This window comes from Macrobrachium rosenbergii, chromosome 15, assembly GCF_040412425.1.
Source record: "Macrobrachium rosenbergii isolate ZJJX-2024 chromosome 15, ASM4041242v1, whole genome shotgun sequence".
Taxonomy (NCBI): Eukaryota; Metazoa; Arthropoda; class Malacostraca; order Decapoda; family Palaemonidae; genus Macrobrachium; species Macrobrachium rosenbergii.
Window position 1 is genome coordinate 57,341,798 of NC_089755.1, and position 17,396 is coordinate 57,359,193.

The window sequence follows — 17,396 nt, forward strand, 5'->3', positions numbered from 1 at the left end:
AGTGCAAAGAGCGCGACACCTAAAAACGCCTTGCAAATGTCAGGGCACGAGTGACGAGCATCGCTTGGAACGTTACCTACTTACCAGAAGGGTTAGAGGCTACCGAATGAGAGATTCTTCTCTGACACCTTTTATCTTCTTCGTCTTTGTAATTTTTACCGGCTCTTTGAGCATGTTCTCCCGGCTAACCTTTCCCCCATCCTTCCACCCCCAATGAATAAACATTTCTCTTTGGTTCCTCTTCTTGCCGTTTTATGCGCAGACAGCTTTGGCAGGTCTGTCGCTCGTACATATGATCGTGACTGAAGGTACTGGCAATTTTACTTTCTTTCTCTGCACATATTCATAACCATCTGCCGATAAATGCGGGTAATTTAACAGCTTAGCAATCAAATGAAAGACCAAAGTTTTTGTTGCAATCCTTGAAGAATCTCTCAGTCTCCCCGTAGCTTCGTTAACAGCTATTATAGGTTAATGTGAACCGACAAGATTCATACTACGTCTAGACCGATATTCCAAAATAATTGTCAAACCTTGTTTTTTTCGCCCTGAATCGCTTTTTTCAGCTAAGGACTTTAATGTATGAGTGTATCAAATGTATGAATGGGTCTAGTTACGCGTCGAGGAGGGTCATTCACCAAAGCCTTAAGGATACAAAGGACTCTATAGTCCTAGTCACTGGCAGCCGTCGGTCTAGGCTATCCTTAATCCATCGTCAGACGCAATAACAGTTTGGTAAGTCTGTGCACTCGCCGTAGACAGAAGTCCAAGAGCTATGGAGTCACGGGATTCCGAGTCTTTGAAGACACCGACACTGAAACAGACAGGGCGCACAAACAGGCAGACACAGAGACAGGTAGGCAGAGCCGAGGCACTCACCAGCACCGTAAGCTTCATGGCGGAGAGGAAGACGCGATGTGAGATAGCGACGCCACAGCAACTGTGTATATATAGAGCGCCTCCTCCTCCTCCTCTTAGTCTCACCTCATTTCCACTTATAAGGGATTCAGAGTCCTTGACCGGGGGTTAGGAAACAACATTTCAACAAAGCATCGGAGAAAGGTGTAGTTTATAAGACCATTCCAAAATTTTCCTAGTATTATTTAGTACCTAAGTTCGATCGTTTTGATATTTATAGAGTAAATTGAAGTCGCCGATGCCGGAACCGAGAAAATCACAGACAGGGATCCTAAAACAATTCGTTGTGTAAACGTAATATGTGATGAGGCTTCGCCCATCCACCAGGTAGGCGGTGAATGGCTATGCTTAGTCTAGTCTTCAACAGATTCGATAATGGCCATCAGGATGTGGAATTGTCCCCGTGGTTTCTAGACTGCGTTGTTTCTCATTATGTTATATGTATACATATATATATATATATATATATATATATATATATATATATATATATATATATATATATATAGGTGTATGTATGTGTATATATATATATCGTACATATATAATATATAAAATATATTTATATATAAATAAATGAATATATATATAAATATATATATATATATATATATATATATATATATATATATATATATATATATACATATATACTGTATATATATATATATATGTATATATATATATATATGTATATATATATATATATATATTTATATTTACATATACTATAAAGCTTACAACAGATTCTGGGAATAGGGTTGGAGTGGCCACGTGTCACAATGAGGCCAGAAAAACTCAAGAGAGTGATGAACTTTTATGAATGGCCGAATCTGTAACAGGCGTATTAATATATATATATATATATATATATATATATATATATATATATATATATATATATATATATATATATATATATATATATATATATATATGTAAGCAAATGGATGTTACAGACTAAATACACACACAAAAACAAAGCCACTACAACACCTTCTAAAAAAAAACATAACAAACATCTCACACGTCTCGAACTCTCACCATACCCGCGCAATAACTTCTCGCTGCTGGGAAGAAAGGGCGTTGGGTCTGGTACGATACATGAAACATACGTACCGGGGTCTAAGCGATGTCAGGCAGGGCAGCCGATCGAGACCACAGGTCTACCCCAAAGCCAAATCAAAAAGTCCTTCAAAAGAAGGCATCGTGCTTACCCCATACAAAAATGGGAATAAAAGCACGTTAAAAAGAAAAAGAAAAAAAAAAAGATATAATATTATATACATATATGTATTTTAAACTTAGATTGTCCTTGTGCCAGCACGGAATCATTCCCACGAGCAGACTATAATACACCACTTCTGATTAGGAAAGCGATAATGGCGATGTAAGAATTATAATGATGATAATGATGACCACCAGGCCTTGTTTGCAATCACTGAGGGTTACGGAAAGGAACAAAGGAGGCCTGGCGTCTATCGGCTTAAGCACTCATTATATCCTACGAAAGGTGAACTGCGTACAAGGAGTGACGGAGAGAAACTTCATTATAAGAGCGAACGAGGAGATTTACGATGATGATCAAGATAATGAAAGTAATGGAAACGATGGCAAAGGTTAAAAAAAAAAAAATAGAAAAAAAGACAAGATTTACTTGGGGACCTTCAGTGAAGTTTCGTCTCTTGTCATGCAGAAGAAGAAGAAGAAGAGAGAGAGAGAGAGAGAGAGAGAGAGAGAGAGAGAGAGAGAGAGAGAGAGAGAGGCTAATAGGATAATGGGAGCTGAGGGTGAGAGGAAGAATTTTACTCCTTATCTCTCTCTCTCTCTCTCTCTCTCTCTCTCTCTCTCTCTCTCTCTCTCTCTCCAACTTCGAAATTCTAGATTTCGGATCTGAAATTCCTTTGGAGGATTTAAAGGAGAATTCTATATTTGTTATCACTGGTATTCGCTGGACAAGAATGCATTCGTCGTAAGAGTTAGGAAGTTGTCTATAAATTTGCTGCAATCGCTTGTATACAAAATTATTCTTTCTCTAGTGAAATGTATGTTTTTAGTTATTTGTTTTTATACACAAGTACTGTCATGCGAAAGTATTTTATCTTTTGAGACTTCAAGTATTTAGTTGCATCGTACGTAGTCACTGGATTACAAATTAATTTTTTATCCTGAGGAAATAAAAAAATTTTCTTGTTTTCTTTTGTGCATAGACATTGGTAAAAAGAATTTTATCTTTTCATCCTTGAAGCCTGAAGGTACGTGTTGTTTTGATCGAGAAACGACTGATTAACGCAAAACTCAGTCTTTCCAGATTAGAGTTTGCTTTTATTCAGGAGCTTAGGCATAACTCACTCATCATTTACTCGCCGAATAAACTCGTCAGTGATCGTTGTAGCAAGCTGCAATTCCGCATAGATTACCTGCGTCTCTTGTGAGCAATTTTGAATGCAGGAAGATTTTGCATTTGACAAGGAACGAGGTGACCGGAATTTGGTAAAAAATGTTTTAATTTTTACACAGATTCTCATTCTCAAATGCTTAGGTTTAGACGTGAGCAGTTTTATGCAGTATATAAAAGAAGTTTTGGAAGAAGAGAGATGTAAAATACAAAAGAAAAGTATTCATAGACATGTTAAAGTTACTAACAACAATTGAGGATATACATAGAAAAAGTTAAGTATACCTTAGTTTTACCAGACCACTGAGCTGATTAACAGCTCTCCTAGGTCTGGCCCGAAGGATTAGACTTATTTTACATAGAAACGAAGCGATTCGTAATATAATGTATTTCATAAATAATAAATCTAGTGATGATATATTAAATGCTCTTCGTACAATAACGACATAACTTGTCACTCATTGAAACTCTTATAGGTTAGAAGTCAGGCAATGTGCGATCTTATTTCATAACACTAAACAAAGAGATTGGAACCTTGTCTACTCCGGCCAGGCCTCACTGTTTAGGGAGGGGAGTAGAGACCAGATGGTGTAGATGAGATGCCTCCAGAGATGCTTCCTCCAGAGATAGAGCCTCCAGAGATGGAGCCTCCAGAGATGATGCCTCCACCGACAGATCCTCCAGAAATGATGCTTCCGCCTACTGAGGATCCTCCAGAAACAACAAAATCAGAAGAAATGCCACCTCCTGAAATGATGCCACCAGAGACACCACCTCCAGAGACAATGCCACCAGAGACTCCACCTCCAGAGACAATGCCACCTCCCAATCCACCTCCGATGACCTGCCCGATTCCTTGATGGACAGCGCTGTTGAGAGCCGTCTGGAGGTCCACGCCCCCTGGAAGAGTTGGGTTCTGGCCGTCGCCGTAATTGACGAAGAAGACCTCAGGCTGGCTTTTGGGTGGTGCTGGGACGTTGATGAGCTTCTGCCCACCGACTGCAGTTCCCTTGTTCAGGACGTACACGATGTTCTTCTGCTGGGGTGGGGGTATCACAATCGGCTCTAGGGCGCCGCCGCCCTCTGGGAGACGCACGAACAGGATGTTGTGGTCGACCTTCGGCAGGGGAATGGTAGGCCGAGGTCCGACGGGACGGGGCTGCGCAGGGACGTCGTAGACGTAGATGTTGCGCATGACTTGAGGAGTGACGCACCTCCCGTCGACGTGCAGGACCTGCCCATCAGTGCAGGGGGTGACCACTATACCGTTCAAGATGACAGGTATAATTTGAGCTCTAGTATGGAAGATGTTCATGTTGGTTATGTCACCGCTAATGCTGCGAGGAACTAAAGTATGCTCATATAGGGGTTGGTTGGAGGAACCTCCACTCACAATACCCCCACTGATGCTTCCGCCTCCTCCACTGATAATTCCAACTCCTCCACTGACGATTCCACCTCCAGAGGATCCAGGAGTGGGCAAGGAATAGCCCTGCAGCAAGCCGCATTCCGCTGCAGCGTACAAGGACACGAAAATCTGAAAATTAACAAAGGTAAAAATAACTACCTAAAAATATCTTGTGTTACTGCAGATGGAATTAGTTGCTTCGTGAGTGCTGTAACAGCGAAGGTCGATTACCTCTGCGAATCGCGAATTCCAGGGATTAAAGCTGTAGTTCATGATGGAATATCAAGTGTCTCTTAAAAAGTATATAGGCCTAAGCCCGAATAATCTCAATAGATATATCCTAAATGTCTGGCATATGGTCATTCACTTACATAAGTCTGGCCATTTGTCCAAAAATGCACAGTTTTAGCATGAGAGAGTATTATCTATTCGTATTTTCCAAATACAGAAGAAATACTTCGGTTACTCCTTACGTGAACTGAACATCGTGATTTTTACCCAAATTATCTTCTTCCTCATGGAACGTCTTTATTTCTTAAAAGCTACAAAAGTATGGATGAAATAATTTCTTGCTATAATTTGATATCGCGTAAGAATAGATCTCTCAGCAGAAGAAGAAGAAGAAGAAGAAGAAGAAGAAGAAGAAGAAGAAGAAGAAGAAGAAGAATAAGAAGAAGGAAAAGATTGTGATGATGACTCTAATGTGCGTTCAAGTGCAAAGAGCGCGACACCTAAAAACGCCTTGCAAAGGTCATGGCACGAGTGACGAGCATCGCTTGGAACGTTACCTACTTACCAGAAGGGTTAGAGGTTACCGAAAGAGAGATTCTTCTCTGACACTTTTTATCTTCTTCGTCTTTATAATTTTTACCGGCTCTTTCCAGACGAGCATGTTCTCCCGGCTAACCTTTCCCCATCCTTCCACCCCCAATGAACAAACATTTCTCTTTGGTTCCTCTTCTCGCCGTTTTATGGGCAGACAGCTTTTGCAGGTCTGTCGCTCGTACATATGATCGTGACTCAAGGTACTGGCAATTTTACTTTCTTTCTCTGCACATATTCATAACCATCTGCCAAAGTTTTTGTTGTAATCCTTGAAGAATCTCTCAGTCTCCACTTAGCTTCGTTAACAGTTATTATAAGATACTGTGAGCCGACAAGGTTCATACTACTTCTAGACCGATATTCCAAAATAATTGTCAAACCTTGTTTTTTTCGCCCTGAATCGCTTTTTTTCAGCTAAGGTCTTGAATGTAAGAGTGTATCAAAGGTATGAATGGGTCTAGTTACGCGTCGAGGAGGGTCATTCACCAAAGCCTTAAGGATACAAAGGACTCTATAGTCATAGTCACTGGCAGCCGTCGGTCTAGGCTATCCTTAATCCATCGTCAGACGCAATAACAGTTTGGTAAGTCTGTGCACTCGCCGTAGACAGAAGTCCAAGATCTATGGAGTCACGGGATTTCGAGTCTTTGAAGACACCGACACTGAAACAGACAGGGCGCACAGACAGCCAGACACACAGACAGGTAGGCAGAGCCGAGGCACTCACCAGCACCGTAAGCTTCATGGCGGAGAGGAAGACGCGATGTAAGATAGCGATGCCACAGCAACTGTGTATATATAGAGCGCCTCCTCCTCCTCCTCCTAGTCTCACGTTATTTCCACTACTAAGAGATTCAGAGTCCTTGACCGGGGGTTCGGAAAAAAACATTTCCTCAAAGCATCGGAGAAAGGTGAAAGAGAAGTGTATATTTTATAACCCTTCCTAATTTTTCCTAGTGTTGTTTAGTACCTAAGTTTGATAGTTTTGGTATTTATAGAGTAAAATGAAGTCGCCGATGCCGGAACCGAGAAAATCACAGATGAGGATCCTAAAACATTTCGTTGCGTAAACGTAATATGTGATGAGGCTTCGCCCATCCACCAGGTAGGCGGTGAATGGATATGCTTAGTCTAGTCTTCAACAAATTCGACAATGGCCATCAGGATGTGGAATTATCCCCGTGGTTTCAAGACTGCGTTGTCTCTCATTATGTTATATATATATATATATATATATATATATATATATATATATATATATATATATATATATATATATATATATATATATATATATATATACATATATATATATATATATATATATATATATATATACATATATATATATATATATATATATATATAAATATATATATATATATATATATATATATATATATATATATATATATATATATATATATATATATATATGTATATATATATTTATATATACAGTATATATATATACATATATATATATATATATATATATATATATATATATATATATATATATATATATATTTATATATATATCTATATATAACATATAAAATACATTTTTGGTGATGATAAAAATTATAATGATGATAATGATGACCGCCAGGCCTTGTTCCCAATCACTGAGGATTACGGAAAGGTACAAAGGAGGCCTGGCGTCTATCGGCTTAGGCTCTCATTATATCCTACGAAAGGTGAACTCCGTACAGGGAGTGACGGAGGGAAACTCCATTATAAGAGCGAACGAGGAGATATACGATGATGATCAAGACATTGAAAGTGGTGGGAACGATGGCAGAGGTTAAATAAATAAAACAAAAAAAAGGGAAAATTCACTTGGGGACCTTCATTGAAGTTTCGTCTCTTGCCATGCAGAAGAAGAAGAAGAGGAAGACAAAGAAGAAGAAGAAGAAGAAGAAGAAGAAGAGAGAGAGAGAGAGAGAGAGAGAGAGAGAGAGAGAGAGAGAGAGAGAGAGAGAGAGAGAGAGAGAGAGAGAGAGGCTAATGGGATAATGGGGGCTGAGGGTGAGAGGAAGAATTTTACTCCTTATCTCTCTCTCTCTCTCTCTCTCTCTAACTTCGAAATTCTGGATTTCGGATCTGAAATTCCTTTGGAGGATTTAAAGTAGAATTCTGTAATTTTTATCACTAGTACTCGATGGACAAGAATGCATTCGTCGTCAGAGTTAGGAAATTGTCTACAAATTTGCTGCAATCGCTTGTATACAAAATTATTCTTTCTCTAGTGAAATGTATGTTTTTAGTTATTTGGTATTATACACAAGCACTGTCATACGAAACTATTTTATCTTTTGAGACTTTAAGTATTTAGTTGCATCGTACTGGATTACAAATTAATTTTTTATCCTGAGGAAATCAAGTAATTTTCTTTTTTTCTTTTGGGCATAGACAACAGTAAAAATAATTTTATCTTTTAATCCTTGAAGTCTGAAGGTACGTGTTATTTTGATCGAGAAACGACTGATTAACACAAAACTCAGTCTTTCCGGATAAGAGTTTGCTTTTATTCAGGAGCTTAGGCATAACTCACTCATAATTTACTCGCCGAATAAACTCGTCAGTGATCGTTGTAACAAGCTGCAATCCCGCACAGATTACCTGCGCCTCTTGTGAGCAAGTTTGAATACAGGAAGAATTTGCAGTTTGAGAAGGAACGAGGTGACCGGAATTTGGTGAAAAATGTTTTAAATTTTTACACAGATTCTCATTCTCAAATGCTTAGGTTTAGCCGTGAGCAGTTTCATGCAATATATAAAAGAAGTTTTGGAAGAAGAGAGACGTAAAATACAAAAGACAAGTATTCGTAGACATGTTGAAGTTACTAACAACAATTGAGGATATACACAGAAACGAAGCGATTTGTAATATAATGTATTTCATAAATAACAAATCTAGTGATAATATATTATATGCTCTGCATACAATAACTACATACCTTGTCACTCATTAAAACTGTTTTTGGTTAGAAGTCAGACAATGTACGATTTTATTTCATAACACTAAACAAAGAGATTGGAACCTTTGTCTACTGTGGCCAGTCCTCATTGTTTAGGGAGGGGAGTAGAGACCAGATGGTGTAGATGAGATGCCTCCAGAGATGCTTCCTCCAGAGATAGAGCCTCCAGAGATGCTGCCACCGCTGATGGAGCCTCCAGAGATGATGCCTCCACCGACAGATCCTCCAGAAATGATGCCTCCGCCTACTGAGGAGCCTCCAGAAACACCAAAATCAGAAGAAATGCCACCTCCTGAAATGATGCCACCAGAGACACCACCTCCAGAGACAATGCCACCAGAGATACCACCTCCAGAGACAATGCCACCGCCCAATCCACCTCCGATGACCTGCCCGATTCCTTGATGGACAGCACTGTTGAGAGCCGTCTGGAGGTCCACGCCCCCTGGAAGAGTCGGGTTCTGGCCGTCGCCGTAATTGACGAAGTAGACCTCAGGCTGGCTCTTGGGTGGTGCTGGGACGTTGATGACTTTCTGCCCACCGACTGCAGTTCCCTTGTTCAGGACGTACACGATGTTCTTCTGCTGGGGTGGGGGTATCACAATCGGCTCCAGGGCGCCGCCACCCTCTGGGAGACGCACGAACAGGATATTGTGCTCGACCTTCGGTAGGGGAATGTTAGGCCGAGGTCCGACGGGACGGGGCTGCACAGGGACGTCGTAGACGTAGATGTTGCGCATGACTTGAGGAGTGACGCACCTCCCGTCGACGTGCAGGATCTGCCCGTCGCCGCAGGAGGTGGCGGCGATGCCGCCCCCGAAACCGCCCCCGAAGCCGCCCCCGATGCTGCCCCCGAAGCCTGAAGAAGCGAAACTTCCACCACCAAAGGAGGTGTCGGATAAGTCGCCGGCTATGGCGGGAGCACTAACGAACCCACCACCGAAACCACCACCGGATACGGAGGAGGAACCTCCACTGACGATACCCCCACTGATGCTTCCGCCTCCTCCACTGATAATTCCACCTCCTCCACTGACGATTCCACCTCCAGAGGATCCTGGAGTGGGCAAGGAATAGCCCTGCAGCAAGCCGCATTCCACTGCAGCGTATAAGGACACGAAAATCTAGAAATAAACAAAGATAAATATAACTACCTAAAGATATCTTGCGTTACTGCAGATGGGATTAGTGGCTTCGTGAGTGCTGGAACAACGAAGGTCGATTACCTCTGAGAATCGCGAATTCCAGGGATTAAGGCTGTAGTTCATGATGGAATATCAAGTGTCTCTTAAAAAGCATATAGGCCTATACCTGAATAATCTGAATAGATATATCTTAAAATGTCTGGCATATGGTCATTCACATACATAAGTCTGGCCATGTATCCAAAGATGCATAGTTTTAGCATGATAGAGTATTATCTATTTGTATTTTCCAAATACAGAAGAAATACTTCGGTTACTCCTTACGTGAACTCAACATCGTGATTTTTACCCAAATTATATTCTTCCAAGTGGAACGTCTTTATTTCTTAAAAGCTACAAAAGTATGGATGAAATAATTTCTTGCTATAATTTGTTATCTCATAAGGATATATCTCTCATCTGTACAGTTCCCAGCTCCGACCTTGGTCTTCGGAATAGGGCAAAAGAAGAAGAAGAAGAAGAAGAAGAAGAAGAAGAAGAAGAAGAAGAAGAAGAAGAAGAAGAAGAAGACCGAAAAGATTGTGATGATGAGTCTAATGTGCGTTCAATCGAAAAGATCGCGACAAGTAAAACCGCCTTGCAAAGGTCAGGGCACGACTGACGAGCATCGCTTGGAAAGTTAGAAACTTACCAGAAGGGTTAGAGGTTACCGAAAGAGAGATTCTTCTCTGACACCTTTCATCTTCTTCGTCTTTATAATTTTTACCGGCTCTTTCCAGACGAGCATGCTCTCCCGCCTAACCTTTCCCCCACCCTTCCACCCCCAATGAACAAACTTTTCTCTTTGGTTCCTCTTCTCGCCGTTTTATGCGCAGACAGCGTTTGCAGGCCTGTCGCTCGTACATATGATCGTGACTCAAGGTACTGGCAATTTTACTTTCTTTCCCTGCACATATTCATAACCATCTGCCGATAAGTGCGGGTAATTTAACAGCTTAGGAATCAAATGAATGACTAAAGTTTTCGTTGCAATCCTTGAAGAATCTCTCAGTCTCCCCGTAGCTCCGTTAACAGCTATTATAGGATACTGTGAGCCGGCAAGAATTCCCTTTCGTAGGCAGATAAAAACAAACGCAGAAGCAAGCAACCAAGCACGCACACCACGCAGACGGAGAGGCCAAATAAGGCAAGTGAAAAGGTAAGTGCTCCGAGATGGTTGCCATGCCGGCATGATAGCAGGAGCCGTTTCAAAGGAAATTCCTGACTAGTGCTACTACTATTGTTATGACTACTGCTTCGCTTTCACACGTCGCGAAACCTCACGTACTCTTGAATCACCCTCTCACGAGTGGTTGCCCCATTCATCATTATGGAACCAAGACTTCCGTAGAGTCGCATTGCGTAACAGAACATTAAAGGAGAAGAATGCTTATGGCGAAAGAATTTTGGCGTTCGGAGGGAACAGAAAAAAACAGCGGGTATTTTGCGCGGGTCTTTTGTTAGATGTCAAGCTTTGCTTCAGGTGACAATGATTGCTGTTGCTTAGCCTTTCTTTGTTTCTTGCTCTGTCTCTATACCTGTGCACAAACAATCGCTAGTTACCGTGATTCTAAGCATATGTACCAGGATTTATGTGTGACAAAAAATGAGGTATAAATATATGCATACAGTTATATTCTTTTTAAAAATATTAACATATACACATACATACATACATACATGCATGAAACACTCATTCACGCACAAACCCATATATATATACTGTATATATATATATATATATATATATATATATATATATATATATATATATATATATATATATATATGTATATATATATATATATATATATATATATATATATATATATATATATATATATATATATATATATATATATAGTTCAGCATAGTTTAGTATTAAAACTATTTCAAAAAGGATAAGTGAATATCTAACTTCGAACGAGATTCAAACTATGTCTAGACGGATATTTTCCAAAATAATTGTCAAACCTTGTTTTTTTTTTTGCCCTGAATCCCCTTTTTCAGCCGAGGTCTTGAATGTATGAGTGTATCAAATGTATGAATGAGTCTAGTTACGCGTCGAGGAGGGTCATTCACCCAAGCCTCAAGGATACAAAGAAGTCTATAGTCCTAGTCACTGGTAGCCGTCGGTCTAGGCTGTCCTTAATCCATCGTCAGACGCGATAACAGTTTGGTAAGTCTGTACACTCGCCGTGGACAGAAGTCCAAGAGCTATGGAGTCACGGGATTTCAAGTCTTTGAAGACACAAACACTGAAACAGACAGGGCGCACAGACAGCCAGACACACAGACAGGTAGGCAGAGCCGAGGCACTCACCAGCACCGTAAGCTTCATGGTGGAGAGGAAGACGCGATGTGAGATAGCGATGCCACAGCAACTATGTATATATATAGCGCCTCCTCCTCCTGCCCCTAGTCTCACCTCTCACTTCCACTAGACGCATGTGTGAGTATCCCTTTCTTTCCCTCAACTTTCCAGCTCTTCTCCCCAGACAAAGAAATGGCCCTCCTCCTCAAACCTCTCTCTCCCCTCCTCCTCCTCCTACTCCTACTACAAGTGCGAGGCTTTCCCATTCCATAGACCCGCCCCCCCTTCAGGGGACTCACACTCCTCCTGCGCACGCGCAATTCGTCTGACACAAGGTTGCCTTTTGGGGTTCTTGAGGTTGATAGGGGATTGAAGGGAAAGGTTGGAGGGGGTGGCATGTAGGTGGGAGTGGGAAAGAGGTTTTAAATAATGGCCAGGGGGAGGAGACTCAAGTTGGGGTCAGTTGTGGGATTTCTGAAGAAAAAAAAAAGAAAACTAGGAATGCAAAGATATTCTGCAAGAGCGATAACGGAACTTGCCTGGAACAATTTTTTGAGTTCCAGACAACTCCATAAAATTTTTAATTTCGATGAAACCTCATGAGTATGAGATAGTCTGGCTCTAGACTCATAGTCCTAATTGCTTTTGCACTGCTGTTTCATTTAATTTGATAATCTTGGTGGCATTCCACGATACCTCACGCCGAAGGAAAGCCATAAATATGGACAACAAACGGCTATAAAATCTCTCAGATTTTCCGTACAACTGTTGTTAAACTATTTATCACTTCACCCAGCGTTGAGAGAGAGAGAGAGAGAGAGAGAGAGAGAGAGAGAGAGAGAGAGAGAGAGAGAGAGAGAGAGAGAGAGAGAGTCTTAGAAGGCCGCGGGTACAATGCAAAGCATCATCAGACTTACGAGGAAAGTGAAAGCGTGGCTTTATTTCTTCCTAGGACCTCAGTCGTCCTGGGAGAAAGTGAGGAACGAGGATGAAGAAGAGGAGGAGGGGAAAAGGAGAGAGGGACAGTGAGTAAAGGAAGAAGAAGACGAAAGCGAGAGAAAAAATAGGAAAAGAAGGAAGAAGACAAGTGACGTTACGGATTCATTTACTTTCTTGTGTCTCTCGGCTGATCGTTTCTTTCTGTCTGACTGGAGGTGTTAACCCATTAATCAATATCAATTTAAGCAAATGAATGTTTGTGCATCTAGCTCATTTGTTTTCACTGGCTGAGCCTTACTAGTTACAATAAACGAAAGCATCACAAATTCTTGTATTTAGTCTGCATCTTAATCCACATTTCCTGATCTTTCTTTTTTTCAGTAAGGGTCCTTCTATACGTGAACACATTGTGTTTGATTTCGGCTCTTTGTGACTCTTGTCCTTTCTTAAATATTTATCCTTTGAATCTATAAGGATAGAATCTGAAGGACAATATACGTCTATCTATCTTTCTATATATATATGTACGCATTTGTGTGTGCGTGCGCGAAGTCTTCATTCTAAAATAAATAAAACTGGGCCAGTGGACTCTTGGGAGACGAGACTCTAGGCAAAGAATGGCTTTCATACTCCGAATTTCGTGTTCTGGCCCCTCTCCGTGACCCCCTGATTATTTGGAAATTTAGGCCACGGAAGCTAATAACCCCGCGGTAGCTCTTGCTGCCCTTGGGAGCCGCCCTAGGGCTCCAGAGGCTAGGGGCGAAAGCCAGTGTCATCTGATTTCGCTCCATCTTGGTTGGAGCTACGTAATTACCCGTACCATATATATATATATATATATATATATATATATATATATATATATATATATATATACACACACATATATATATAAATATTAGAATATACTGTTTTACATTTATTTATTAGGAAAATATCTTACACACAATATTTATTGATATAAATATTTTTATCAAAAAATATAAATATTTATCGATAAAAATTTACTAAAATGAACAGCTTTTTTTTTATATTGTCAATAATCTCCGTTGTCGTGACGCGACTGCTTAATCAGTTAATCGGTCATATTATCAATCCCAACAACCTCTTCCTAACATCCTCCTCTTCAATATGTCTCAATCGTCATAAATTCCACCAATAATTGAAGGATTCGTGGAAAAAATACGAAGGCACATCATAAGTGTGAGAACAGAGTCCTTCAACTTCCTTCGACAGTGACTGAAAGTGACAGGAAAGTGCAAAGATCAATAATGGGGGAATCCTGCGCATGCTCAGAAGGCGCGTCGTAGGCCTGAAAGCGAAAGACAAAAGCTAATTGGAGGATTCGTGTGTGAAGATTCGAAGATCCTATTTGTGTCTGTTGGGGTATCTAAGACAGGGATCCAAAGGAATGCTAACCGGATTCCTTATACTTGGAAAGGCCAATCCCAAAATATGTCCAGGGGGTTATGTAGGACTCTGGTAGGTTTAGGCACCAAAGGGCTTCTCGCAGGATACTTTGTCTACGAAGACTCGGAGATCCTCTGGTGTGTCCAGGTGGTGTGCAAGATTGAGACCAGAATATAAAGTATAGATCTTGAAACAGCACGTCTTTAGACAGTTACAAAGAAAAAGTGAATTTGCCCGGCTCGGTGACACGTACCAGTCAGGAAGGGGAAGAAAAAACGTAATGAAGAAGATAAATCACAAGACAGGAAACCAATTAAAAAAAAAAAATTAAAGATTTATCCGGTACGAAAGTCTTTGCGGTCTTAGTGGTACTTACCGGATGCATGTGAATGATATCTTACGTGTTTTGAACATCTCTGTATATTGTACGTGTATTGCGCATGTCACATTTATGCATCATGATTCTATGTCACTAAAGGGTTTTAAAGCTAAAATGTTTAAAATGGCTTTTTATTTTTCAGATTTCATACAAGATTACAGGCACATACAAACACACGTACACACGCACATATATACATATTTATACATATAAGTCTTTGGAATTTTCTTCCAATCCCCATTTTACCATATGAATAATCCTCCAGCAAGTCCTCACACATTTAACAGAGAGAGAGAGAGAGAGAGAGAGAGAGAGAGAGAGAGAGAGAGAGAGAGAGAGAGAGAGAGAGAGAGAGAGAGAGAGAGAGAAAGGGTATGAAATGGCCCTCCTCACTGGCATTGAATTAAGAAAATTATTATTATTATTATTAGTTTAATAAGACCACTGAACCAAATTTCGGGTTTTCCCTAATTGAGAGGTCAGAGTTAAAACATGACAGTTCAAGAAGACAACAAACTGGAGGCAGAAACCCCCTAATAGCTGGGGGTCTGGGCGCACACTGCGACGGCCTTATGCCAGCCAGTAGGGACCCTTGTGGCAAGGTTCCAGAGAGTATAAGAGCAAGGGTGCTGACCTCTGTACCCTCTAAGGGCATTTCTCTTCGAAAACAGCTGCGCCAAATAACCAGTTTTTCCTTGAGAAATGAATAACAGCCATTCAGAAATCGTTCAGCGACTCTTACGACCGTCTTACGACAGCCGCCGTAATTTATATATCCGTAATGCATTTTCCAATTTAAACAATAACAGCCGTAACAGGGCTCCAGCCTGGTTTATATGACAGGTCGTAACTAAGGCGAAATTATGCGTATACCCATTTCACGTCAACGGTCTTCGCGGATTCTGTCATTATATGTGGCTTGCAAGGAGACAGCGCTTACAAGCTCTATATGTCAGGGTGATCAGCAAATCGTTTTGATTATTGTTCTGCTTTTACATTTTAGTCTAGAGCTTTCCCCTAGAAGCTCAAGAAAGCTGGCCGGGTTTCTCAGTTTTTTTCTTTCATTTATGGCTTGTGTCCCGCAACGTCTAATTTATGATTTTAGTTAATACTACTTTTTCAATTTATTATCTAAGGTTTACATAGAACTTATAATATAGTGATTGTATAGCAATTCCATTTTCACTCTAAATATTAATTGGTTCGTCTTTTCCTTTTATTCAGAAGTTTTCATATTTAATTCAAAATTTAAATCTCTACATTTTCTTCATTTCCATTTGAATTCGTCGTGGACTGATATCATAAAACAGTTTTAAATCCTAACGAATAACAAGAACAAGGACAGCTGCAACAGATCACAGCAGTAGCCCGGTGTAAGTTGCTATGGGTTACAACTAGACCCGAAAGCAGAAAAAGTACGGTACGAAGGGTGAAGGAGAAAGTTGATCTGCACGAGAGGAACCAGTCCATCCTCACTAGTCCCCAAATGGTTCCTCGAAAATCGGTGGGATAAGAGAAACAGTTGCAGTTCTGGCTGTAATTTCTTTCAGTTTCTGAGGAACCAATCCTTATCACTTGTAATTCACATCAAAGCTACAATAACATTAAATCTACTTTTGACTTTCCGTTTGATAAAGTAAAACTCGCGATTTATAAATTACATTAACTTAATGCATCTGGTGTTTTTCGTTGTATTACATAAGCTTTAGGGTTTATATGTTATGACCATGCCTTTATTTCGTAGGTGAAGTAAAATTACATGGCTTATTAAAGCATATTTTCCCATATTTAAAAGGCATACTCTCGTCTTCTCATATATGAAAGTAAATGTTCTTTGTCTTCTCTTTTGTGAGATGAGATAGTCTACGCCTTCTAAAATATGAGATGAGATATTCTTCATCATCTCATTTGTGAGATGAGATATTCTTTATCATCTCATTTGTGAGATGAAATATTCTCCGCTTTCCTATATATCAGAATAAATATTATCCATCTCATATGTCAGACGATGTCTTGTCCATATTCTTATTTTGAGATGAAAATAATGTTCTCTAACTTATCATTTGAAGGACAAAATATTCTCCATATTCTCTTACGCAGGATAGAATAATCTCCAGCTTCTTATATTTGAGACGAAACGTACCCCATATTCTCTTATATAAGATTAAACATTCTCCATCATCTGGTATATAAGACTTACCATTATCACCTTCTCTCACTGGTACCCTCCAATCAGCAGTCTAACACGTTACCAGTCCCTAAACAACTCTACGGCTTAGTAGAAGACTCTCGTAGATAGTTTCTAAATTCGACCAGTTTTTTTTCCAAATCCATCTTCATCCCTACTCGTCGAAGGCCTGTTTACCCATCTTCTATGAATCCGGTCAGTTTTTATGCGCGTTCTTCCTTCTCACCGGTCTGCAGGTTCATCTTCTTCCTGTTTGGGTCAATGGCCGATGAAAAGTGTAGGTGCAGTTTCGTGGTACTTGCGATTTCTCGTCTGATTTGCGGCCGTGGCACATAGTATGATTTATGTAGTTTTTGTAATATTTGGGATCCTTCATGTGATCCGTGGCTGTAGCAGCTGCGATGGTTTATGTAGCTTTATGTAGTGTTTAAGATCTTTCTTGCGGTGCGT

General features: G+C 40.2%; 4 protein-coding genes across 14 annotated transcripts in view; all 4 read right to left on the minus strand.

The window, feature by feature from the left end:
- The window catches only part of LOC136846787 (uncharacterized), a 7,920-nt gene extending 6,998 nt beyond the window's left edge, over positions 1-922 (minus strand). For all 4 annotated transcript variants that reach the window (XM_067118035.1, XM_067118032.1, XM_067118033.1 and 1 more), the window contains exon 1: positions 880-922. In XM_067118035.1, coding sequence (XP_066974136.1) covers positions 880-897 — 18 coding nt within the window. In that variant the 5' untranslated portion in view covers positions 898-922. The remainder of the gene's footprint in view (positions 1-879) is intronic.
- The window catches only part of LOC136846792 (uncharacterized), a 205,656-nt gene that overhangs the window by 34,372 nt on the left and 153,888 nt on the right, over positions 1-17,396 (minus strand). The gene's annotated exons all lie outside the window — the stretch shown is intronic.
- On the minus strand, positions 3,699-6,315 carry LOC136846430 (uncharacterized). 3 transcript variants are annotated; one of them, XM_067117214.1, is made up of 3 exons: positions 6,277-6,315; positions 4,121-4,853; positions 3,699-4,090 (listed from the first exon to the last, which is right to left on the minus strand). In XM_067117214.1, exons 1-3 carry the CDS (start codon positions 6,292-6,294, stop codon positions 3,879-3,881), a joined length of 963 nt encoding a protein of 320 aa, XP_066973315.1. In that variant the 5' UTR covers positions 6,295-6,315; the 3' UTR covers positions 3,699-3,878. The 3 variants fall into 3 exon arrangements, with proteins under 3 accessions (XP_066973315.1, XP_066973316.1, XP_066973314.1); XM_067117215.1 differs by having other exon boundaries at positions 3,699-3,919; positions 3,980-4,853; XM_067117213.1 differs by having other exon boundaries at positions 3,699-4,853.
- On the minus strand, positions 8,433-12,191 carry LOC136846788 (uncharacterized). Of its 4 annotated transcripts, XM_067118039.1 has the most exons (4): positions 12,040-12,191; positions 8,882-9,656; positions 8,741-8,851; positions 8,433-8,665 (listed from the first exon to the last, which is right to left on the minus strand). In XM_067118039.1, the coding sequence occupies exons 1-4, from the start codon at positions 12,055-12,057 to the stop codon at positions 8,625-8,627; spliced, it is 945 nt and encodes a 314-aa protein (XP_066974140.1). In that variant the 5' UTR covers positions 12,058-12,191; the 3' UTR covers positions 8,433-8,624. The 4 variants fall into 4 exon arrangements, with proteins under 4 accessions (XP_066974140.1, XP_066974138.1, XP_066974139.1 ...); XM_067118037.1 differs by having other exon boundaries at positions 8,433-8,851; XM_067118038.1 differs by having other exon boundaries at positions 8,741-9,656.